This window comes from Castor canadensis, chromosome 1, assembly GCF_047511655.1.
Source record: "Castor canadensis chromosome 1, mCasCan1.hap1v2, whole genome shotgun sequence".
Taxonomy (NCBI): Eukaryota; Metazoa; Chordata; class Mammalia; order Rodentia; family Castoridae; genus Castor; species Castor canadensis.
The window spans coordinates 112,678,106-112,704,877 of record NC_133386.1 but is presented as its reverse complement, the minus strand read 5'-3'; the positions used below and the strand labels follow the sequence as shown (position 1 = coordinate 112,704,877).

Sequence of the window (26,772 nt, the reverse complement as noted above, 5' to 3'; positions counted from 1 at the left end):
TCTGCCATCCATACTTCATGATCATCCACTACAGACCTCATGTGGGCAAAGCAGGCAAATTTTTGCATTGAGGACTTTCAATGGTTGTTACTTTGTATTGTATTACGGTAATGGAAGGAGGGGGGAATACATCCAGTTGTTTCTTTTTGAATATATCAAAACTCAGAGTTAAGGCAACCTAATTTACTCAGGTGGAAACAGTAAAGATAAGTAGTATTTCCTTTGTTTTTTCCCCTGGTGGGACTGGGGTTTGAACCCAGGGCTTCACACTTGCAAAGCAAGCACTCTGCCACTTGACCCATGCCTCCAGTCCATTTTGCTCTGGTTATTTTGGAGATAGGGTTTTACAAACTACTAGCCTGAACTGGTCTTGAACCTTGATCCTCCCAATCTCAGCCTCCCAAGTAGTTGGAATTACAAGCACAAGCCACCAATGCCTAGCTTTTCCTAATATTTTAAAGTTCATTTATACCAGTTTTAACTAAAAAAAACATGAAAATAATAGTGGAGTCTTTTTCTTTTTTTAAAGATACAGCTATAATGAGGCCCTTAATAAATGAACAGAATTTCGATAGTACTTCTTCAGATGAAGACCACAAAGAAGCACTCCTGCCTATTCAGAAGCACTACCAACTTGATGACCAACATGGTATTTCGTAAGTATTAGCATTTACAGTCTCCTTTTTGTCTTCATTAAGCATGTATTTTGTAATCATCTACAGGAAAGGCTTGGAACATAAAGATGATTAAGCTGCAGTTTCCACCTTAAAGGAGTTTTCAATCTAGTTGGGAAGCAGTAATAATTTAAATGACAATGCGCAGTGTCTAAGAGTTACCACAAGGATGCATGTCACATGCTGTGTGTCCTGAGAGAAGGGAGATTGAGAACGCAAAAGAGCGGTATGAACAAAGTTGTAGGAAAGACACAACTTACTGATGTGTCCTTATCATTAATGAGTTCTTATCCTGAAAGGAGTTCAGTGATTAAACAAAGTAACATGAAATTTGTTGGAAGAGAAGAGTATGAACTAAAAGATTCTAGGCAAGCAGTTTTGCCTAGTAATTCTGTGCTCTTCCTAGCTTTAATTTCTTGGTCAAGAAAAGTTTCTTCAGCTGCTGCCTAGCAACTATTCTTAGGTCAGATCCCTGAGGGAATTTGTGATGTTCAGAAATTAATTGATAGTTATCTTACTTGATAACACAGGTAGTTTTAAACTTGTGCTTTTCTTTTAATTAACTTCCTCTCAGATTGATAATCATAGGCCAGGTGTTTAGTGCCCTGATTATATAGACAGTGCCAGTAAAGTGCTGTTTTACCAGCCTAATCTTCCACATTGTTCTGAAGTCATAGCAGCAAAGTATCTTACAAGAAAGTCATCATTTCGTTATCACTTTTCAGTGTGCAAAACCACTTTCAGTTAAATATCTCATTCAATTTTCACAATAATTCTCTGTTCCACTTGTAAGTAACAAAGATAGGACTGGAACCAAGTATGAATTCTGGATTACGTGTGAAGTGGAAATAGGCTCGTCACCTAGATTAAATTTTCACTTCCCTTCTAATAGTAAAATTATAATTGTGATTTTAATAGTTTTGTTCTAAAATGTTTAAAATCTCACAATTTTTACTTTTCAGGTTTGTGCAAACTCTGATGCATCTTCTTAAAGGAAATATTGGGACAGGCCTTTTAGGACTCCCATTGGCAATTAAAAATGCAGGCGTAGTGGTAAGACTTCTTTGTAATCTGCACTCAGCTTGTAGGTAATTGTAAGCAAAAATCACTGCCAGCTAGCATACAGCCTCACCAAATATAACCGGTGAAGTGATATTTAGGAGATCTTTGTTGTAATGATAAAATTATGTGAACTGTGATAATGATATAAGATGAGAATTACTGTTTTCATTTGTTGTTAATTACTTATTTATACTCTTTGATAAAACCCCCATGAAACCTAGCACAATATTGGAACTTTCCAGGTATGGTTTTGTCTTTTGGAATTTCAGAGATTTGAGCAGTGTACTTACAACAATAAACGTAGTTATAGAGCAGATTATTGTATAGTCTCCATTTTTCTTTAGACTCAGAATGAAGTATACAGTTTTCAGACAAGGAAACATAGTTAACAAAAGGAGTAATGATATCTTTTAAAAACAAACATTTAAAACATTGTTAGAGAAATTACTGTAATTACAGAGAACCTTGATGGGGAGAACTCATTTATAAAGTAAAGAAGTTATATTTAACACTTTTGATTGGACCCATTTCTTTTTTTGCAGTGTTATCATGCGTGTTGTCTTAAATATTGCTTAATGTCCTTTCTGTATCAAGTTTATTGATTTTTTCCCTTATGCAAATAACTAATCATTTTGTCCAATTTTTTTCATTGAAAATCAGTAGTACACTGACTTACTGATTTTATGATTAACCAGTGTCTTTAAATTTAAATATTTAAACATTTTGCATTTTCTTTCCCACAGCTTGGGCCAATCAGCCTTGTGTTCACAGGAATCATTTCTGTTCACAGTACGCACATACTGGTGTGTTGCAGTCACTTTCTGTGTCAGAGGTAAATGTGGATTCATTAAGTCTAATTTATTTTAAAGCTGTGTGCTTATTTAGAGCATCGTAGCCTTATATGTCTGTGCTTTTCAACCAGAGGCTGTATTTCCTTTCATCTGTATGTAGACACATCTAAGATAATGAGTATGGGATGGGGTAGCATTGCATAAGATGTAAATGTAGTCATCTGTTTAGTCATCCTTAACATTCTCAGAGTATTGGTCCCATCTCCACAGACACCAAATCTGCAGCTGCACAAGTCCCTCACACTCAGCAGTGGAGTGTTTGCGTGGTGCCACGGCACTTCCTCCTCATAAGTCAAATCATCTCTAGTTACTTGTAATGCCTGATACAGTGTAGATGCAATGCAAATAGTTGTTATGCTGTATTACTTAGGGAATAATGACATGAAAAATAAGTCTGAATATATCCAATACAGTGTTTTCCATATATGTTTGATTGAATCCACAAATGAGCGATCTTCATAGTACTTATGATATGAACCTTATTAGTGAGATAGGGTGGCCTTTTTTTTTTTTTTTGCCTAGTACCAGTGGGAAAATCAGAATAGATATAAAGAGGAAATGGAGTCAGTGGTACACTTTCAGTTATAGCCCAAGGTCTTTAATTTATTAGCAGTTTAGTTTTGGGTATAGTGTCTTCAGTGCTGTGTACTGATGTATGGGGCTTGTCGATATCAGTAAAATAATACATGCCTTTTTGTTTATTTTTTATGAAACATTTCTACTGGACAACAAACCATTAAAAAAAAAATCCTATTCCAGTAGACCAGAATTCTAGTCTTGGCTCTTTTGTCATTGTTGAATGTTCTTAAAAAGAGGCACGTCACTTACGATGTTTAAATAACTATGCATACTTGCAAAAAGAAGGTTGGAGAGAGAATGGTGAAATAATGCCTTCCTCATGGTGCTATTTTGAAGATTAAATGAGATACTTTACATGAGAATATAATGGAAATTCATGCAGTTACATTATAAAATAATCGGAACAGGAGCAGTCTAGTCAATTTTTTCATGTATTTCAAATATCAAAATCATTGAAGCAAAAATACTAGCTCCTCTGAATTCTGTAGCTAGGTAAACTTTAGCAGTAGATAAAAATTAAAATTCTGATGAAAAGGACAGATAAAGATTTATAGTATCTTGAGGCCTGTTTTTAGGAGTATATAGAGCTTCACATTTTGAAAACTAATCTATCACTTCATAGCCCTGTTTTCATTAATTTCCACTTATTAGAGTTTCCTTTTTAGGAGTGGTTTTGTGGACCAACTAAATGTTTTTCTTTTGTGTGTGTGTGTGTGTGTGTGTGTGAGTGAGATTAAATGACAGGTTTAAAAAGCCAGCCTTGGGTTATAGTGACACCATGAGTCTTGCTATGGAAGCCAGCCCTTGGAGTTGTCTTCAGAAGCAAGCAGCTTGGGGAAGGTAGGCACTTGCTATCTTTTTAATATCTAGCTGCTGAAATTTTGTTAATTTTTAAGTTTCTTAATCTGATATAAATCAAGCTGAGAGGACATAATAACTGGCCTTCAGAGTTAGACAGCCTTGGGTTCAAATCCTAACTCTACCAACTTTCTGTTTAATAGCCTTGGTCTAGTTATTCATTGTTTTGGTTTGAGTATCTCACTATGAAATGAACTTACATTTCACAAAATTTTTATAATAGATTAAATAAAATGATATTTATAAGCATCTGGTCAACCAATGAGATAATCATGTTTAATAATTATTTAAATGAAAGGAAAAAAATCAAGAAAAATGTTACAGTCTCATTATTTCAAATAAAATTGTGTTTAACTATATGTTCATAAAACCTCTGAGGTCTGTTTGTATTTTATATCTTACTGTCTTATTAGTTAGATAGCTTTCTTATTGGTAACATGGCACCTCTAAGCCAGGTGAACACAGGATATTTAAGAAAATTAAGAAAGCACGAATAATCAACAAAATGCTAACTGTGGTACAGATGATATATGTGGTAGGAATTAAAGAAAAAGAGCAACGTTAGTAGTTTATGATTAAAGAAGGCTTTTCTGGTGATTTTCATAAATTTAGGTTTGTTCATAAGTTCATGAGGTTCCTGAGTTCTTGATATACTGAGGAGAAGGAAGGAGACAGAACCTAACACTTGGAAATAATATACACTAGGAAAAGAATCTCGGTCTTGCCTACAGAATCCAGAACCCCAAACCCCATCTTTCTTCTGCCCCAGATTAGAAGCAGCTTTGTTTACTTCTATAAGGAAAATGGCTTTCAGTTAGAAATGGCTGGAAACATTGTGGGTAGGACACTAAAATCAAAGGTGAAAATGTTAAGGGAATACTAAAATACTTGAATGTAATTCATCAGAGAAATGAAACTTGAATTTATTTTAGGGTATCAAGGTAACTTACAAATCATATCTCTGAAGAACCAGGGAGAGAATGGTAGCATTATGGCAGAATGAAGATAGGCCAGGGGCCTTTTAATTCCAAGTGAGAAGGATTATCTGTGGGTTTTGTTGACACTGATGGTCAGACAAGAGACCATTATCAGTTAATGGATGCATGCCGTTGCAGTCACACCTTGTCTCTGGACCAAAACAGTGAAGTGTGGCTGTGTATTGATAACATGGAGGCAAATGTTGTAACTTGAGAACTGCCATCCCAAATAATGTCACTTTGACTGATAGCTTTGGTGATATTTCTTTCTCTTTCCTGTATAGTATTTTATATAGCTGGAGTTTCCTAGCTCACTCACTAAAAATAGAGAAAAACTAGTAAGTGAGCTCTTGGTTTGATTTAAGCTATGTCCTCTTACTCTCCGTTCTACATCCTTAGTAATGGTTTGAACAGTACCAAGCATGCGTCACACATTTGCAAATGCCGTGATACACTGCACTGACAAGAAAAAGAACTTGGGATGTAGAGGTGTGGTATTTTTTGTGACCTTGTTTTATAAGCAGATGTCCTCCAACTGTTGAATTTCAGGAATAGGTAGTGATGTAAAAATCTTGGCTTTTTAATTTAATTGGGCATTCTTTTGCTCTATAATTCTTTTTTGTTTTGTAGTGAAAACAATAGCAAAGTTTATTAGGAAAGAAATTTACTATAACAGGATGAAAGTAGGGAGATGTGGGGAAAAGGAAGAAACATTTCTGTTCCTCCTTGCTCTATAATTCTAGTGGCATACTGATCATAATATATGATGTTTGCAGGAAGCAAAAATTTTAAATGTTCTTCACTTAAGGAAGTAAAAACTATATCCTATCATAAAGTAGTCCATGACAAGGAGCTAAATAGCAGTCCAAAGGAGAAGTACTACACTGACATTTTACCAGTTGTTACTGACACTTATTTGTGGATTCTCTTTATAGGAGTGTGGTTGACTTTTTTCTGGTGATAACACAGCTGGGATTCTGCAGTGTTTATATTGTCTTCTTAGCTGAAAATGTAAAGCAAGTGAGTATTTTTCTCTAGTTAGTGACATCATTTTCTTCTAATGCTCTGCTTACGGCATATTTCTTCTGTGGAAGCCAGGGTTAAATACTAAAATGTCTTCCTTTCATAAACGTTCTTATTTTACAGGTTTTCCTTTAGTCTTCTGTTTTGCAAGTTGGATTTCTGATACTATTTTGATTTTTCTGTTTGTTTTATGGTATCGATGATGTCTGTTCTTTCAAATCAGACCATGACATGATTTGCTAATTCTTAGTGACTTGAAATTTAGCCTGGCATAGTGGCACATGTCTATGGTCACAGCACTCAGAAAACTGAGACAGGAGGATTGTGAGTTCAAGGCTACAGAGCAAGACCCAGTCCCTCAAAATAAAAATGAAATCAACCCCCCAAAATTTAGATCTCAAAAGCATATGTATAGATATTTCAGGGTCGTATTCTTTACTCTGATATTCTATAGAGAGTACATGGATTATCCAGCAACCCAAAAAAGTGAGGTTTATAAAAAGTGAGCATTTCTTACTAAAATCCAGTAATTGCTGCCATTGTTTAAAAAGGTAGTATCTGAGCATTATAGTTTTCTATATTCTGTCTGTGTTAGAAGGGTTTGCTTGAAGAGGAGGTGGTTTGCAGCTTTGATGGCAAATACAGTCGACAGTCTATGTGGACAAGCGTGCAAAATACCAGAATAAAAACTCATGCCAAAACAGTCAGACATATTTCTTTATGACTGGTACTAATTCCTATTTACCCCCATCTTCTTTAACCACCTTTTCAGCCAATAACATTATCCAAATATATATAGTGCAGTAAACATTATACGTAATAAATAAAGAATTGTCTTACAGATGTTTAATACAAGATGATGTAAATATGTTTTCTAAAGAACCTCAAAGTATATATAAGTATACATTTGACTCTCTTTTTCTAAATACAAAGTGTGCTTCATTTTATGTTAAGACCAAGAATTGGCAAACTTTCCGTAAAATGTTAAGTAAAAAGTATTTTCTGCTTTTCAGGCCATATGGTGTCTGTTGCAACTACTCAACTCAGCCATAGACAACAATATGTAGACAAATAAATGTGGCAGTATTCCAGTAAAGTTTTATTTGCAAAACCAGATGGTGGACCATATTTGCTGTGCAGGTTGTGCTTTGTCAACCCCTGATTTTGTCCATCCCTGTAGATTACACTTGAGCCACAGCTGTTTAATGTTGAAAGAGTTGGTGGAGCTGTCGTACAGAAATGAGAGGGTCTCTTAAAGGGTCACACTTAGTTGTGAGCGCTTTATTTCCACATCTCAGCATTTATAAAAGTTTTGTGTATTTCTGGAAAATTTCCCAGTTTCAGTGTCACCTGGGAAACCTTCCATAGCTGTTTCTCCATGACATCCTTTTCTTCACCTCTTCCTGGAATTTATTATTTTTTCCTCACTTCTGTAAGACTTCAAAAAATAACCTTGATCATACAGTATTAAAATTAATTTATAGGTTGATTTCCACCACTAGACTCCCAAACCCTATGAGAGAAAGGACAACTTGCGAAACAAACTTTTCTGGAAGAAAAATTTGTAACTTAAACTTCTGCTGATCCTTTAGGTACAGGTGTTCTCTCAGATATATGTTATTGTAGAATAGAGCGAGAGACCAGTGACAGCACGTAGAGAAGAGACGTGAGGGGATGGAAAGAACCAGCAGTTCTGCTTGTGCTCTTGTTTATCAAATAAAGTGTCAGTGCTTCCATTAGCATTACTTGTAGGGAAGTATATGACATTAATTCTTTAGCTTTACCAAAGAACTTAATTTGCCTTTGGAACTTTAACCATTAAATTATAAGCCATTGAAAAGTTAAGATTTAGTAGATTTTAGTAAATTTGAAGTCTAAATGGAAAGAACTAAATTTAGTAATTTTATTTTATAATATTTGTTCTAGTGTTGTACCTTCTGGTAAACATGTGAGACCATAGAAGTCCTATTAGATAGCCCATCTCTGTCTCTAGAGGGCACCGAAGGACTCAAATGTTTACCTGAATCTTGCTCTAGGTATGTATCTACATTTTTATTTATTGTAATTTTTAATCCTGAGAATTGTCATAACCATCTTTCTGCCAATGAATGCTAAAATATATTTATGATAGAATTAATTTTAAGTTACCAAGCACCCAGTAATTCAGACAGCCCTTTAAAAATGGTTTGTGTTACTGCCTTATTTTTTGCCAGAAATTCATGTTAGAGCTTAACTTTCACCTTTACCTAATACTGTTTTCAGAGGTACTGCTTTGATAAGAAGCCCTTGGCTCTAAACAATTTAGTTGTTGCAAGAATTGAGTTAGTAATGAGCTCTCTTCTTAATGCCAAAGGATGCAAGTTGCCAATTTTGCTTCAATTCAGATTAATAGAAACTAAAATATAAAGCTCTGATGCCAGTTACCAGAAAGATAATGGTGAGCTATGCATCTCTTAAACGGTGCGTGGCATAGCATGAGAGAGTGCGAGTTATAAATTGCCACATAGCTTAAAAATGTAGTCGATGAAGTCCCCACCACCTGAGTGACATTAAGCATTGCTTATCATAAATTACAAATGTACAGTAAAGTAAAGGAAACTCTTGAATTATCAACCATATCAGAGCTTTGTTTCAAAAGTTCTGACTTGTTGGCCTCTTTCTCCACTCCAAGAGCGATGTGTCAGCGCAGGGCAGGTGGCACTTGCTCAGAGCACCTTCTCTGTGTTGCAGAATTTGGTCAGGTTAACATGGAGCTCTCACAATTCTCAGGCCTAAGTTTGGATTCTACAACCCCTACTCCCTAGCTTGGTACTATGTAAATTTTTCTACTTTCTAAGCTTCAGTTTCCTGTAGTTTAAATTGAAATTGGTACTGTAACCCACTTCTGAGAGCCATTTTGAGGATATAACGAGGTATATAAGAGGCATGTAGTTCAGTGCCTGATACACAAAAAGTGCTAAATGGTACTAGCTGTTGTGATTATAGTCAACTTCTTAAGAATCTATGTATCCAGGCTCTTGATTGTAGCAGTATATTCCAAGGAGGGTGCAGAGTGTGGGGAAAATGGGTTTTCATTGGTACTTATATTGCAGTGTGATTTCTTTGGCTGTACGTTTTAAAATTGTTTCTAAAATCTTCTATAAATTTCATCTATTTTAGTAAGTTGGATTATATGATTAATTGAATCACAGACAATTTTTAATATGTGGAACCTGCAAATAGTAAATCTGAAAATCGGGTTATGGAAGTGGGTGAATAAGTTTTCAGATGAAGTTGGTTTATCTTGTAAAAGATTTCTACTCAAGCAGAAGTGACCTGCTGTCTAGCAAATGGCCGTACATGAATCTGGTGGCGACTTAGAATATATGTATTGATAGTGGTGGTAATCTATAAGCAGTTGCCTTCTGCATGGTCTTTAAACTTTGCTTTGGCTGCTGTGTGTTTCGGAGAAGTACTTAGCACTCGTTTCCTACTCTGAAGAAGGTGCTGAGATCTCAGAGCAGATCTTCAAGACCTTTGCTGGGAACTTGAGCATGATAGTCACAGAGCTCCAAAGTAAATTAGTAAATCCATCGCCATAATTTCCTGGTGGACTTTATTTTTACAGTACAATATAAGAAGTTATCTCCCGAAGGAGATTCTCTTACCTCAGTTATCCTTACACCTGATGTCTACATACGTAAGAGTTTCTAGGAAGCCAGAATATCTTGAAAATATGTAAATATCTTATTTATTATAGTGCATGCCCTGGGAATCTATCGTAGTGTGTATAGATTATGGGTTTCTGTGTACCTTTTATGTTTGTAAGTTGGATGTTTTCCCTGCTTCCTTACTCCTTTGCTAATCTGATACAGGTTCATGAAGGATTATTGGAAAGCAGAGTGTTTGCTTCGAATACTTCCAGTTCATCTAGTGCATGTGAGAGGAGAACTGTGGACCTGAGGATATACATGCTTTGCTTTCTTCCATTTGTAATTCTTCTGGTCTTCATTCGTGAGCTAAAGAATCTGTTTGTGCTTTTGTTTCTTGCCAACATTTCCATGGCTGTCAGTCTCGTGATAATTTACCAATATGTTGTGAGGGTAAGTACACTTTTAGCAAAATGTCACATTTAAGTAAGACTTTTGTTTACTTTAGAGGTAATAGTATGATATGTAAAGAACTGCACTGGATGTGAGGCACACAGCAGACAAGCAGTTACTGTTATCCTTGGGGGAACTTTTGACTAGAAAAGTGTGTGACAGACATGACAGGTACAGGCTTTGTACTCAGGTCTGGTTTTGACTCTTGGCAAATATGCTTCAGAATTTGGTGGTACCTGCCCACCCTGTTAGAGATGTTGTGAGATTTAGGATTGTGCTCTTAATACAGTGTTCACATGGGACAACTCATTGAGTGTATTGTTACTCATTTAAAATTTTAAAATCACATGCCAACCCAATCACAAGGGATGGATATGTATGTAATTCTGTCATTTTCTTATCACTGCCTAAGTCTGCTGCCACTCTGTGAGGCTGTGGCCCCTTCTCCTGGACTGCATGTAAAACATGCACTGATTTCATCAGCTGTGGTCTGGGATTCTTTACCCAATTGCTTTAAAAAGATTTCTTTGGATTTAGGAATTTGAAAGTCCCTTAGAATTTTTGTAAGACTTAGCATTTCCTTATATGTATATGCATTTTCCTGCTAAGCAGTGAGAGGACTTTCGTATCTGAAAGGGGCCAATGACCCTAAAATGGTTGAGAACCCTGTTTTGTTCCCTCCTGTCTAACCCATCCTATACCTTCTTTCAAGGTAATTGTAAAATCTCTATTACAATTCATTGCAAACTCTTCTGGGGAGTCTTTTTTGTTTTTCCCATCTCTGAATTCCCAAACCTGTATTCTTTTTCATAGCACAAATGAATGTAGTAAAGCAGGAAAGAAGATCACAAAAGGATTTTAGGGTCTGTGACCCTAGCTGAACGTTTAAGACTTAGTGGGACAGAAAAGGTCATTCCCATAGGGGCAGAGGGAACAGTGTGAGCTCATGCACGGGGAAGTGAAATAGCCTCATGCTCGCCTTGAATAACGGTTTAGTAATATCGGATGACCCTGGCCTTTGGGTCCCTTTCCATTCTCACACTGTCACATGTTTTCACTCATGTGTCACTAAGTCATGTCACACAGTGCTGTGTGTACTTCAGGTGTACCGACCTCTCTATTCCCCAAATTATCCAAGGGCTTTTACACTTTGGTCTTCCCTTGGCCTTGAATTTTACTTCTGACTAGGTAAGAGAGTGAACTCAAGATGGTGGGGAGGTAGGGAGTAGACTTGGGGGATTTAGAAGAAGTAGCCATTGTGGTGCTACAGATCTTGAATAAGGTGTGCTGTTTGTGAGTTTGTCTAGATTGTGAGGCTGTGAGTCGGGGTCAAGTTGTCAAAGGCAGTGTGAGGGCATATAGAGATAAATACTAAGGGTAATAACTAAGGGTCATGTCAAAGAATAAACATGAAGCTGGAAGAGACCTGTTCTGGGGAGCAGCAGAGTTGTGAGGTAGAAAGCCTAGGTCAGGACCAGGTGCTGTAGAGAACCGAGGGAGCAGTGATGGAGTGGAGACAGCAGCAGCAGTGGGTACCTGAGACCTGAGCTGCTTGTGTGTTTCCTGTTATGACAGGAGCCTTGTCCAGTGCACAGCCTGGATTGCAGGTAGAACAGATAATCAGGAGCATTCAGTTAGATGGAATGTGTGGGCATGAGGGAAACAGTTGCTTTGGCAATTAATCCTAACAGCTTAGCCACATGTAACATAGGATGCTTATTGTGTTTATTGAAAGAAATATTCACTTTGTAACTCATGTTTGCTGCTGTGAAGTCCAGGAGAACATGATTTTGCTTCCATTTTCAATTCTTAAAAATAAGTAAAAATGTAACTTGTCTTTCCCCCTTCCTTTCTGCAGAACATGCCAGATCCCCACAATCTTCCAGTAGTGGCTGGTTGGAAAAAATACCCACTTTTTTTTTTTGATACTGCTGTATTTGCCTTTGAAGGCATAGGAGTGGTAAGAATAAGTGTTTATTATTGTTTTAAAAAAACTCAACACTAGGATTTGTATAGTGAAACCACATAAAAATGCATGTTCCCCTGCCTTTTTTTTTTGGTGGGACTGGGATTTGAACTTGGGGCTTCATGCTTGCAAAGCAGGAGCTCTACCTCCAGTCCATTTTGCTCTGGTTATTTTGGAGATGAGATCTCAAAAACTCTTTGCCCTGTCTAACCTCAAACCGTGAGTGATCCTCCCAATCTCAGCCTCCCAAGTAGCTAGGATTACAGGCATGAGCCACAGGTACCTGACTAATGTTTCCCTTTTTTGTTTCACTTGTCTTTATTTCTAGAATGTGATTTCCAATCTGGTGTTGACAGACTTGATCATTCTTCCACTGACCAGTAGATTGCTCTTAAACATGTAACTCAGGGTCTCTAATTCTTTTTCTTTATAAATAGAATAATGGTATTAGACTAGATGGTTTTTAACATTGTACTATGGAAAATTTTAAACCTTGTCAAAATTTAAGAGTAGTATTATGGTCTTCTATGTACATAACACCCAGCTTCAAAAATTTAAGTCATGGCCAGTTCAGATTTATCCATATCCCTCATATTCAAGCACATCCCCAGTGTCATATTTTATAGGCTAGATTATTTGACAGAGTTATTGTCATATGAAAGTCAAATACAAATTCTCCCTTTAGATGTGTGCATGTCAGGCTTTCTTTTCTTTTCTTTTTTTTTTTTGAGAAACATTGTTACCCCAAAGCTAATGCTAAGAGATAAAGGCATCCTAAAGCTCTTAAATATCCATTTAAGTTTCTTCCAGTTTGTATATAACTTAGAATTTGTAGATTTGGGGAAAGTAAACTATTTGAATTTACTTTGTTCCATAGTTTGATGATTTGGTATTGGGAGCAAAAATTGCTATAAATACCTATCTGTCTCTCTGTCTGTCTATCTATCATCTATCTGAACCCCAGACAGAATAGATTGAAAAGATATATACCATTTGACATGGGGTTTTGCTCTCTGAGTTCTCCTTTAGAGAATTTTCACATCTATTTAATTTTAATTTTTGTGTTTAACTGGTGAGTTCTAGTATTTCGTTAACTCTTGGAAATTTCTAGTTAAGCATTGTCTCTGACATCTCAGATTCAACAACTTCAGAGTCCATCACATACATTCTCATCCAGAACCAGCTTCACTTTCTCATTGTCCTTTTTTGTTAGCTTAACTGTGCTGAAACATTGCAGTAAATCCTTCTCACTCTGTTGTTCATTCCCCATTCTGTCAGTTATTCAGGCATGCTGATTCTTCTTTCCTATTTCTCCAGTCTGTTCCAGAAAGCATACTATACATACAACACCTGCAATGCTGTGTGTCACAGAGGAGGCTCAGGAAATGTTAGTTTCCTCCCCCTCTCTTTTCTAACAGCACTGGCACATTCATCCCTGATGGGATCTGGAAGGTCTCCACAGAATCACCCTGCTTCTTCACTCTGTTGTGCTCTTAATAACTAACTTACTTTCAGGAAAAGTGGGGATAATAGTAGAGTTATTATCATATTGGGATGTACTGATGACTGTGAGATGCTGCTTGCAAAGCTGTTAGAATAATACCTACCATATTGTAAACACTCAAGTAAATACTTGCTATTGTAATTACACAGGGTTTTCATTAATAGGATCAAAGTGTATGACCAAACCCTCTGAAGATTAGCTGAAAAAAACTTTATTTCTTCTTAGCCCTTACTGACTTTCTTTAAAAGTTTTTTTTACACAATGAAAGTCATCTATTGGTCTTACTAAAACTGACAAACAGTAGTATAGGTGTATGCATGGAAATAGTCACAGATGTGTCCGTGGGTCAGCAGACATGAGTACATTACCTACCTCTGTCTCCTGAGGCCTACAAGCAGTGACGCCCGGTAGGAACAAGCACACCAGCACCCAAATCTGAATTTTAAGCACCACTCTCCAAAGTCAACCATACTTCTTTGGAGAAAAATGTCTGATTTAGGGTGGAAGCAAATAAGTAAGATGAATGTGGAGTTTCTTGTGCTATAAAGCGGGAAAGTGCTCCAAAACAAAAGTGGAGGCCTGTGAAAGGACACAGGAGCCTTTGTGGGAGAATTCACAGTGCTGCACAATAGGAATAAAAGAGTATTGGGTGTAAGCCTGATGTGTAAAACAGATCCATGCAAGTCCATGCTAACATACACAAACACATGGGAAAGACTCCCAAGCAGTTCATGTAGAGCTGGAAAAGAGGAAACTCTTTTGGGGAGTTCATTCCCCCTTAGTCCTTGAAATATGGGCTGGATTTAGAGACTCACTTTCAATAAAGAGAGTATGAGGAGGAAGAAGAAAAGTAGCTTTACAACAGAGAATCCTGGGAAACGGCTAGGTAGGTTGCCATCAGGATAACATGTCTGATGAGAAGAGCGCTTCCTCTCTGTGGTGTCCTCTAAAACCTGTAATACCAGTCTAATGACTAGGAAAGTGTAGACAAACCCACATTAGAAACATAATGCAGAACAAATAATACTCCAAAAATGTCAAGATAATGAAGAACAAGGAAGGATTGAGAAACTCGTAGACCAGAGGAGACTAAGGAAGCAAGGTGATTTTTCCGGATGAGAGCCTGAAACAGAGAAAAGGCATTAGTGGAAAACTAATGAAATTCAAATGAAGTTTGGAATTCAGTTACCAGTCATGTCCCAGTGCTGTTCATGCCAGGGTACTAGGAAAGGTTAACAGCAGGAAAGCTGTGTCGGTGTGTATGAGGTTTCTGTGTCTTCTTTGCATCTTCTTTGTAAATGTAACTTACTCTAAAATAAAAAGGTTACTTAAAAAACTGATAAGTTTGTCTGCTAAGAGCAGGTTTTCAAATCTTCTTAAGAATTAAAAGTATGTAGTATAAAAACACATAGCACATAGAAAAATACCTAACAATTATATGTGTCGCTTTCAAAGAAAAAATTTGTATATAGACCAATTTGTATATATGAAACGCTGTTATTTTGAGATATTTGTATCCTGTGTCCTTCAAAAAATAATTTTATCCTATTTTTAGGTCCTTCCATTGGAAAACCAAATGAAAGAATCAAAACGCTTTCCTCAAGCATTGAGCATCGGCATGGGGATTGTCACAGCTTTGTATGTTACCTTGGCTACTTTAGGATACATGTGTTTTCGTGATGAGATCAAAGGCAGTATAACTTTAAATCTTCCCCAGGATGTGTGGTAGGTGACTATAAGTTTGTGAATTCTAGTTCACATATTTTATAGATAGACCAGTATTTGATGGATGTATGATTTAAACATTTCAAGTTTTTAGTGTGATTTATTTGTGTAACCTAGAATTTTTTCATAATTCTCAGAGGAGACCATTTATGAATCCCTTTGGGATTCTTTTAAAAAAGGATTTAAAAATTGTAAGTCACTCTAAATTCCAGGCAAGTGTAGATGCAGAACATGGGTTCATCCAATACAAAGACACTTTAATAAAAATATTAATAACTTTCTTTGCTACCAAAAAACCAAACACTGTGCATTTATAATAAAATAAACTATCCCATAATTTTATGGTCCTTGCTCTTTTACTGGTGAACTTTATATTGTTTGTACCTCAAATCCTTTCAAACTCTAGTTGGGGCTCACTCTAAATGATGAAATGATATACCTGAGTGTTTTCTTTAATATTAAAGCTATTGCGATGTTAAACAAAGCAATTTATATGGTTTTTCCTTCTTCCAGAGGTTGTTCCTTGGAAACTTTAAAAAGATGTTGTCCATGACTATTACTTTACTTATAAGATGAAATGGAATGCATTAGATTTGATAAATGCGAAGAATAAATGCTGAATTGATGACTTAATTAGATAACACTACTTCTTTAGCTACTTGGATAGAAGACTGAAACCTAGATAAAACCAGCAAGAGCTGAAATGGTATCTCCAATGCTTCCTGATGAGGGTTTACCACTTATTCATCATTCAAGTCCTGGAGTCAATTAGAAGAAATTGCATAAGAAGCCATTTATGACACAGGAAATGTGATTGGGGTGATTTCTGCTTATATAGGGGCACATGTGCAGTCTGCTTATCTTTTTATAAAATAACAGTTTTCTTTTAGCTGACATTTTATAAATGTATTTCATTTATTACAAAATGGAGACATGTTTCAAGTGTTATAAATATGGTACAAGCTGGAGTCATTGCTATAAATAAGACATAGTTGTTCAGCAGCCATTTAATTAACCAGTGTCATTCATTATATCATTTTGTATCCTTCAAATGTGCTTTTTTTCCTCTTTATAATACGAACAAGAAGCTTAGGAAGGACTAGATGCTTTAATCAACAGTTAGTATAAGAGTGATGGCTAAGAAATGTAGTGTAGCTCATCTTTTTGAATACTGTGCAGACATAATATCATTTAGACTGAATCTTAAAAAGCATGCTAAATTTGACAAGTATTTTGTTACTTTGGTTTTTTGATCGACAGTACTTTTGTGTATGTATGAAGTACAATGTGATGTCCTGATTACACACACATGAGGCAGTGGTCAACTAAGGTTAATTACAAAGTTATCACCTTAAACCTTCATTATTTCTCCATGCTTGTACATTCAGATTTTTTTGCTTGAAACTATTTTGAGATACATAATGCATGATTATTAATTATACTCACTCTCTGTGATTGTTAGTTTCATTGGGTTTGTAAGGCACACCTTGGGTGTTCCCAGAGACGATTAGCTCGTGAGGGCTCTGACCTAATCAGTGGATCTGTCCCTTGATGGATGCAGACAGTGATGGCATCATGGGGTTGTAAAAGGTAGGAGATAGGGCCTAGTTGGAGGAAGTAGGTCGCTGATGACCTGACCCCTTCTTGCACCCCCTTTGCTCTGCTTCCCGCCTGCCATGATACAATCTGCTGCACCACACTGTCCCCACCATGAGCTAAAATAAATCTCTCTTTACGTTGTCTCTCAGGTATTGTGATCATAGTGATGCAGAAGCCTGACTAATACATCCTTCTGTGCCACAGACCACCAGAGCTTACTCTCTAGCAAGCAGTAACATTACACCCATTGACTGCCTTCCTCATCCAGCTCCCCTGTTCTTCTCAGTAGTCTACTCTCCACTCTGTGAGATCAGTTGTTTAGATCCCGTTACCAGTGAGGTCATGCAGTATTTTTCTTTCTGTACCTCTTATTTAACATACTGTCTTCCAGGTCCATGCTTGTCATGATTGACAGGATTTCATGCTTTTTATGCTAAATAGTATTATATTAAGTATGTGTACAATAGCACATTTTCTTTATCCATTTGTCTGTTGATGACCATTGATTCCACATCCTAGCTACTGTGAATAGTGCTGCAATGAACATGGGAGAGCAGGTGTCTTTTTGATGTATCAAGCACTGGATTGCTGGTTTGCACAGTAGTTGTATTTTTGTTTTTTTGGGGAACTTTGAGCTATTTCCCATAGTGGCTGCCAGTGTTGTGCAGATTCTTGCCAGCACTTCTCATCTTTTGGTAATAGACACTGTAAGCAGAGTAAGGTGGTATAATTTCACTGAGCATTTTCTTCATATATCTGTTGGCCATTTTGTATGTATTCTTTTAAGAAAATTGACAGGCTTAAAAAATTTTTTTTGGCTGTAATGCAGTGAACTCAGTGCCCAGTGCTTGCTAGGCAGGTGCTCTACCACTTTATCCATGTCCCCAACCTTTTTTGCTTCAGTTATTTTTCAGATAGAGTCTTGTGCATTCGCCCAGGCCAGCCTGGACCATGATTCCAGTGTTTAAGTCCTCCTATGTAGATGAGATCACAGGCACACACCATGACATCTGGATTATTTGTTGAGATGGGGGTCTAAGTAGCATTTTGCTTGGCTGTCCTCAAATTGCAATCCTCCCAGTTTGCACCTCCTAAGAACCAGGGATTACAGGCATGAGTCATTGTGCCAAGCCCTAAACAGGCGTTTTTAATGTCAAATATAAAATGTAGGTAGAAACAATCTCAGAATTTTTTGTTTCTCGTATTCTCAAAAGCATTTAAGGAAAATCTTATCAGAGAAGGGACTGAAGTGGAAGTATGGACCCATTCAAGTTAAGATATTCTTATTCCCAGACAGCTAAAAACATGAAGGAGCAGTGGACAAGAATAGGGGGAGTTCAGTCTTGGGGTAACAGGGTCCCTCTCGTAGCTCCAAGTGGCCCTTCTCTTTGCCGCAGCCCCTCCGCACCTCTCACCTCTCACCTCCTCTGGTCCTCTGAATCTCCTGTTAGAATGGAATTAGCTGTGCTCTCAATTACAAGGAGACTGTTAGGTCATAGTTGCACTCAAGGAAAGTCTAGCAAGTCTCCTGATTTTTCATCTAGAAAACCTACAAATATTATTGTAAGAAATAATAAAAGCCTGGGGCAAATGGGAAAGCAAGTCAAGATGAATACTTCCTTTCAGAGAACTTCTGTTAGCTAATTCCTGTTCATTACTTAACGATGGAGATACGCTTTATGTGGTTTGCAGTTGTGAGACTGTTAATATTCACCCTGAGGACAACACAGTCTGTGGCTGCACTGGAGTAGAGTGCAGATTCTTGTAGTTACAGCCTTCTATAACGTGAGAGTGACTACAGTGACCCTGGGGTACTGTCTGAGATTCTTTTCATAATATGCTTCCTGCCTTCTCTTGCCGTGTTTAATTGAAGCGGCCATGGAAGGCACAGTGTACCACTGAGTGTGAAAGAGGATGGCCGTCACCAGAGCAACCGAGGGAACTAATGTTAAGAGACACCAAACAGCTTTTGAGGCCAAACTGATTGACAGTCTGCATCTGTAAGGGTTTTCTTCAAGAAAAGATTGAATTGGAGAGAAACACTAGGGTAAAGGAAGTGTGGCTTAGAGAAGCTCCAAGTTATTGATATTCTCAATCTCTCTGACATATCTCTTTAAAAAACTGTTTATGAGCAACACTGTTCAGTGTAATAAATTTGGCATGTGAAGTGAAGAGTGTGATTTAAAGGTGATAATGAGGCAAATTCATGATTCTGAGCTAGATAGAACCTTAGCGTGCGAGGATGGGCTCTGCACCTTCCAGGTCTGTGTTCGCCATCGTCCTGCCATCTAGACGATGACTCACACGTGGGAGGCACTTGGTGCAGAATTACTGAATACTGTTCAGGTTTAAAAGCACTCCGCATGTGAACAAGACACCACCTCTAGTCCTAATCAAGTAGAGTTTTAGCAGTTTTTCCAAGTTTCTCTGTAAAGTAACTTACTTTCTGTTTTAACAAATACCTCAGATAATAAACTTATAAAGTGAAAAAGTAAGGAAAAATCTATTTGGCTTTCAGTTTTAGAAATTTCCGTCCACGAGTAATTGGCTCTGTTGCTTTGAACCTGTGTTGAGGCAACACATCATGATGAGAGACAGCAAAGCGAAGCCACCCACTCACCTCAGGGCCCAGCAGTGGGAAAGTTGAAGAGGAAGGGGCTGTGTTCCTCTGCCTCTTCAAAGGCAGCCTCCCCCCATGACCTGAAGTCATCCCACAAGACTCCACCTCTTACAGGTTTCACAGCCTCCTAAAAGTCCCAAGCTGGGGACTAAGCTTGTACTACATGGGCCTCTGGGGCACACTTACCAAAGTATAGCAGTAACCGAAATGGCAGAGGAAAGAAAAAGGCAGTTCCCCTGGGGGCAGTACGACAAATGGCCTACTTTCAGCACAGCATCATTTGCACTCTACTGTTAAACACTGCACCTTTTAGGCTGGGTGTGGTGGCCCACATCTGTAATCCCAGCTACTTGGGAGATGAAGATTGAGAGGGTGCGCTGCCAGCCTGGCAAAAAGTTAGCAAGACACCATCTCAACATAAAAGCTCCATGTGGTAGTTCATTCCTATAATCCCAGCTACACAGAAGGCATAAATAGGAGGATCACTGTCCAGAATACCAGGCAAAAACAGGAGACCCTGTCTTTAAGCTAAAAGTGCTGGGAGCATGTCGTAAGCAGAAGGAATAGCAAACAGCATTTGTGTTCTGTCTTAAGGAAGCCTCTCAGGTGATGACATACCTCATAGGAGCAGAGACTTTTCTTTGTTTCTTTTTGTTGTAGTTTCATTTCTTCACGTTCGTTTTGTGCTTCCCCCACCCCTGTACAGGAGGGATGAACTGAGGACCTCACGCTTTCTACACTGGTGCTCTACCACTTGAGCCACTCCGAGAGCCCTTTTCATGTTGGTCGATTTTGGGATAGGGCCTCCCTTTATGACCTTGATCCTCCTATTTGTGCTTTCTGCTAGCTGGGATAACAGGTGGGCAGCACAAGTCTGAGTCCCTATCTGTAGCCTGCTAGAGATCGGAGTCTGAACAGTGTGGGAAAAAACTGATGTGTAGTGGCAAGAAATCCAGCTGCCATCCGTGATGTCCTGGTAGTCAGTGGGCCAAGCTCAAGGAGGTTGGCACCTACGTGAAGGTATTTAGGAAAGAGTGGATTCACCAAGAGGCACCAAATCAGTCAGTCAGTAATAACTATCTAAGTAAATGTGAGGACACTGAAAAAGAAGATTCGTATATCCTCACAACCTCTTAGTAATCGACTTCTGATATTAAAGTTGCCTGTAATGGGGGATCTGGTGCAAACTGCCTCTGGTATGAAGATGGCTGGTATGAATTATGTTAGACTTGAAATGAAGGGTGTCTACCAAAGTCATTCATTAATCCAACAGGTATTTACTGCATGCTGAATATGTCCCAAGTTCTCTTCACTCTATAGATACCGAGGGAACAGATAAAAGCCTTGGTAAAGCTTATGTTCTAGGGAACATGTTGAAGATGGTTACTGGATTATAGCTAGTCCTCCGTTGGTGTGACTTTTCCTCTTGACAGAGCTAAGCTGTCAAAATTCTCAACCTGACTTTGATGAAAGAACAAAGAGGGAAAGTGAGTTATCAAGTATTTCAAGGCTAACTTCTGTATTCAACCTTGAGAGAAAGAATCAGCCAACAACCGATTTCCCAAGTTGGGTTTTTAAATGTAAGGTGTCCATATGATTAATTAACATTAATATGTGTCTCCTACTAAATGCATTGCAGTCCTGTATAGAGAAGACCAAAACAGTCTCAAGTCTTAGGAACTTTGGAAGTGAGCTTCAAAAAGCAATGCAATTCTTTTAAATTAATAATAAATTAATGAGAGTATTCATTTAATTCTCTGCAATTGCATATCAGAGTCTATGAACCAGCAACCTTTTGGTTTTAGTTTATATATTTTCAATAACTTGAATTTAGAGTTATTTAACTTTTAAGCCTCAAGCTGAGAAATGCATCCTTAGCTAATTTAAAATTAAGATTTATTTTTGATAGCCTAAAGAATTCCTTTATTTCTTACATACTGTATTTCTACTAAGCCTTATTTCTTCTCATGCCTATGATTACTATGTTGTTACAAAAGGAAACTTACTGATTCCTTCTTGCTTGGCCATCAATTAGAGAACTGGTTATAATCCTTACTGCTTTAAGTCTAATGTAAGCTTAAAGTCCAATTAACCACTTTACCCAAAGTGGAATAGTTTGTAGCCTTTTAAAATGATAGCATTTGTTTTTAGAGAAAAACTGTTGTCTGTACATAGAGCTCATAGGTGGGAGTAGGGTATAGTGGCTGATACCTGCAATCCTAGCTACTCAGGAGGTAGAAGCAGGAGGATTCTGTGAGTTTGAGACCAGCCAGGGAAAATTAGCTAGACCGTATCTCAAAATACAAACAATGGGGAAGGGAAATGACCCAAGTGGCAGAAAGTGGGTTCAGCATCTGGTACCACAAAAAATTAAATAAAATAAAAGTAACTCATAGATGGGAAAATTGTGGCTATCAGTGATATTTCTGCTGAAACAAAACGTGTTTTCATTACAGCCCTTAATGCCACAGCATGGTCTCCTTTTTAGTTTGTTTCTTTAAAAAATAAGAGTGATTGGATATTTCTTTTGATTGTTGGAAAGTATTAACATATTAAAAATGCAACACTTTATTATTGGTAACCCAAGGGCATCATCAGTCTGTTTATGTTTTTCTAAGCCCTGTGATTTTCAATATTGAAAAAGTCATCTTTTGCTGAAGGAACTTTACCAAGGTCTTTATCAAGAAATGCATGCTAGGCTTTGACAGGAGGCTATCAACAAGATAGAGATCTAAAGATCATCACACATCATGTACATGTGCTGAAATACCACACTGTACCCTCTAAATGTGTGCAACTTTTATGTATCACACAAAAATCTATAATAAAAGATATAAATAATAAGTAACTAAAGAAATCTAAGGATATTTATAGAACTGGAAATTGTTATGCAGTGTTGAAATACTGAGTATCAAAGTGGTGAATTTACTTGGACAGAGCAATAACCCAACAACTGTATTTCCCTGATGAGTGTGATTTAACACCAAGATCATACAGATAATTTAGAGAACTTTGCAGGATGAACCATTAGATGTCTTCCTTTTGGACTTAGGATTCATGGCATTTCTCCAACTAATGCCATGCCTACCAAGATTTTTAAATAAGGAGAACTATGTAACTCGGAGTTTGATAGGAAGTTTTTCTTCCACATACAGACCACTGAGATTATGACTCAGAATTTCAAAGAACTACAGGTATACCTCAATTTTTAAAAAGAAAGTTGAAAAAACATTTGTTCTTCATGGGACTGAGTGTTGTCTAAGAATACTGGCTGAGCACAAAATAAACTGTTCAAATAATATGTTCCAAATTTTTGTGAACCACATTCCAACCTTTGAGGCTCCTCAAAGTGAGATAAACGTGTATCATTACAAATTTAGGGGACATCACTTGGCTTTTTTTTTTTTTTTTACAACTAAGCATTTTTAGTTGGTGGGTTCTGTATTTCTTGTTTACTTTATAAAAATAAAAAAGGAAAACTAGACTGATACTAAGAATTACTAAATTTTGAATTTTTTTCAACAGGTTATATCAATTGGTGAAAATTGTATATTCCTTTGGCATTTTTGTGACATATTCAGTTCAGTTCTGTGTTCCAGCAGAGATCATTATTCCTGGAGTCACATCCAGATTTCATGCTAAATGGAAGCAAATCTGTGAATTTGGGATAAGGTCCCTCTTGGTTAGTATTACTTGTAAGTATCATTACATATTTATATCGCAGTTTTTATTGTTGCATTTATTAAAGTGAAGCTGTTTAAATTACATATTTTATTATTTTAAAAACAATTTTATTCACCTAGTTGCATGTAGATGACACAGGACAACTTATTTAAAACATAATCCTGTAGTGAATTTTTGTAATGACTAAACTATCCCTTGATCTATTGTTTTTGTTCATTTGAGTTTTATATGTTTGGTTTGGTGAAAGTATACTAATAACATCAAATATTGAGCCTTTTCTGTAACAAAGATTTGTTGCTTATATAATGGTTTTACAGAATGGATGTATCTCACTGTAATTATACTATTACATGACTTAAAAGTGTCTGATGATAGAAATTAAGCGTGTAAATACTACAGTTACACAGTGTTCCTCCAGATGGTTTCCAATGTTATTTCTCTTAATTTACTACTGATAGCTTGGATTATTGAAAAAGATCACTGAGAAAAACTAGATTCCAAATGGAAAGTTGTTTTGGATGGTGAGGTTCTGGTTATGTTTATCTGGCCTTATCTGACTTTTAGCCGTATAGGTATGAAGTTAGATTTGTAATTTCAAAGCAGTTTTATGACTAGCTTCCAAAACAATTTGAACAGAAAATGGTAAGTAATAGCTTCAGTTTCTATGAAAAATACAGTGGTAACTTAGTTCCAAATTAATCCTACATCCTCTTGAAAAACATGGAGAGTTACAAGGAGAAGGGATTAAAAAACTCATGAACAAAAATTAACAAATAGAGAAACCAGTAGACTGCAAATCAAGATTAAATTACAAAAAGGACAAATTAAACTGTATGTATAGGTATAGACATATCGATACCTCACAGAATGTTTAGTAAAAGACAAAGAAGGTAGAAGTGTTGAGAAACAAAAGGAAATGGACTTAGAAATACAGAGCAGGATAACAAGGATTAGAGAGAAAATGGTAGCAATGGGAGACCAGCATGGACAGCTGCCAGCTGCGTAATTGGACGTCAGAGAAGCAGCATGGTGGCAGGATTATGTCTGGAGGCACCGGTAATGTCCACAGCTTCCAGAGGAACAAACTCCAAACCCTCAGTAAACCACTCAGCAGATGATTTAAGGATGAATTGAAGAAAGAATATAAGACTAGGTTTTTGCACATCTGCTGTGGGTACCTTTTGGTAAGATCAAGATACCGTCAAGAAAGCAGCAGATTAAAACTTACAGAAAACTTGTGAATGACTTGGAAAGATAATCCTGCTCACAATACTGGAGTATGCCATTAGGTAGGAGGAGTAAATTCTCATGTTCTATGGTACAGTAAAGTGACTGTAGTTTATAACAACTCACATAGTTCATGAAGAGCTAGAAAAGAGGGTTTGGAAGGCTCCAAACACAAAGAAATTCTAATATTACTTTTTAAGCACAACTTGACTTACTGAAAAAAATCACTTCAATTTGAAGTAATTTAGATAGGAAAGTTGTCAAATTAAGTAGAGTTACTATTAACCCTTTACTTAACTTCCTCTGATGTTAACAGGTGTATAAGCATAATGCAGTTACTAAAACCAGGATAATAGCATGGATACAGTGCTACAATTTATAGACCTTACTGTAGTTTTGCCAGTAATAGCCTTTTCTGGTCCAGGAGTGAATCTGAGGTTCCACTTTAATTTAGTTGTCATGTCTTCTTAGTTTTTTCTAATCTTGATAGTCCTTGCCTTTTTGGATCTTGATGCTTTTGAAATGCCAGTAGTTTCTGTAGAATTTCCTTCAGATTGGATTTTTCTGGTGCTTTCTTGTGATTGAAATTAAGCTTTTTTTTTTTTCTTCCTTTTTTGAGACAGAGTCTAACTGTATATTCCAGGCTGGCCTCAAACTTGTGGTCCTTTTGTGTTATCCTCCCAAGTACTGGGATTACAGATGTACAGCACCACACCTGGTTTAAAGTTAGGCACGTTTAGCAAAAATACCACAAGACTGATGCTAGGTACTACATCCCAGTACCTCTATCTCTTATTGGTTATGTTAGCTTTGATAACTTGGTTAAGGTGGTCTCTGACATATTTCTGTACTCCAAAGAACTTTTATCATTAGTGTGTTAGGGAAGATACTTTTAGAGTTTATAAATATCCTTATTCAGTTTTTTTTTCATCGTAAGGTTGGAGATCCAATCCAGGTCCTTGGGCATGCTAGGCAAGTGCTATACCACTGAACCACATCTTAGGCCTTTGACTTTTTGGAGACAGCAACTTGCTGTGTAGCCCAAGCTGGCCTTGACTAGCAGTCCTCCTGCTAGTCTCTCTAGTGCTAGGCTTGAAGTTGTGCACCACCATATCTAACTCATCCAATTTTTGACCACAAGTTTTAGTCTCCTTCAGCAACTCTTCTTGCTCAGTGATTATAGTGGTGTTTGCATAACTGTGATTTGCTGTTTCCATTGTTGCTTTTATATCAGTTAATTGGAATTCTATTGCAAACTATCTCTTACTTACTCAAACCATACCACCTGTTTTGTGTATTGTAGAATGAGCTGTGTAGGAGGCAGAATAATGGAAATGCTTTGGAAATAAACTACATGACTTACAGTGGAAAAATAAAGTTAAACTGTTCACAAGTGACAGTCCAGGAAAGATCACTCTCTGTTCTAGTTTGTTTTCTCCCATCACTCAGAGCAAAATATTTTTCCACAAGGAGTAGTTTAGAATCTGACTTCTGTTAATTACATTTACTGTATCGAAAAGATGTACATTTAGTATTCATGTAAGTGCCAAACATTTAAATTTAGAAGAGCATGTATTTCTGTTTTCTAGGTGCTGGAGCAATTCTCATTCCTCGTTTAGACATTGTGATTTCCTTTGTTGGAGCTGTGAGCAGCAGCACGTTGGCCCTGATCCTACCACCTCTGGTTGAAATCCTTACATTTTCAAAGGAGCATTACAACATATGGATGGTCCTGAAAAATATTTCTATAGCATTCACTGGAGTTGTTGGCTTCTTGCTAAGTACATACGTAACTGTTGAAGAGATTATTTATCCTAGTCCTAAGATTGCATCTGGCACTCAACCAAGCCCTCCTCCAAATTCGACTTCAACATGCTTAGCCTCTGGCTTGAGGTAGAAGAAGCAGAGCTCTGAGGCCACTGCTACTATCTCAGTTCTGAAAATTGTTAAAAGAAGAGCCAGAAAACACATCGCCGTGTTCTTAAAAATAGTGCCGAGTACACTGTTGGGTTGGTAGAGCATTCAGACTGGACAGTAAACTAAGTCTTTCACAGCAGTGCTGTACCATTAGAGACCCTTGGTTTTATGCACTAGGTATATAGTTTTTAAAAATTCATTATTAAATTTCAAATATAAAAAATTAAAGAATAAAAGCACTCTATTATTCTTCATATAAACACTTTAACCCAAATTTACCTCTCTTCTCCCTGTGTTCTTCTTTTGCTGCTGAGTTGAGAAGGTACAGGATTTCAACTATAAGGGAATTAAATAAGGCTATATAAATATACAATTTCTCCAGACCATCCAAGTGAATCTCAAAGTAGACTTTATGTATAATATA

At 37.1% G+C, this 26,772-nt stretch overlaps 1 protein-coding gene across 2 annotated transcripts; it reads left to right on the top strand.

Annotated features, from left to right (window-relative positions):
- Positions 1-551: 551 nt before the first annotated feature.
- Positions 552-26,772, top strand: LOC109676825 (neutral amino acid uniporter 4-like). 2 transcript variants are annotated; one of them, XM_074081065.1, is made up of 8 exons: positions 552-656; positions 3,911-4,006; positions 5,937-6,021; positions 9,879-10,106; positions 11,965-12,066; positions 15,132-15,301; positions 23,046-23,215; positions 26,021-26,772. In XM_074081065.1, exons 2-8 carry the CDS (start codon positions 3,945-3,947, stop codon positions 26,326-26,328), a joined length of 1,125 nt encoding a protein of 374 aa, XP_073937166.1. In that variant the 5' UTR covers positions 552-656; positions 3,911-3,944; the 3' UTR covers positions 26,329-26,772. The 2 variants fall into 2 exon arrangements, with proteins under 2 accessions (XP_073937166.1, XP_073937173.1); XM_074081072.1 differs by lacking the exon at positions 552-656 and adding an exon at positions 2,483-2,539.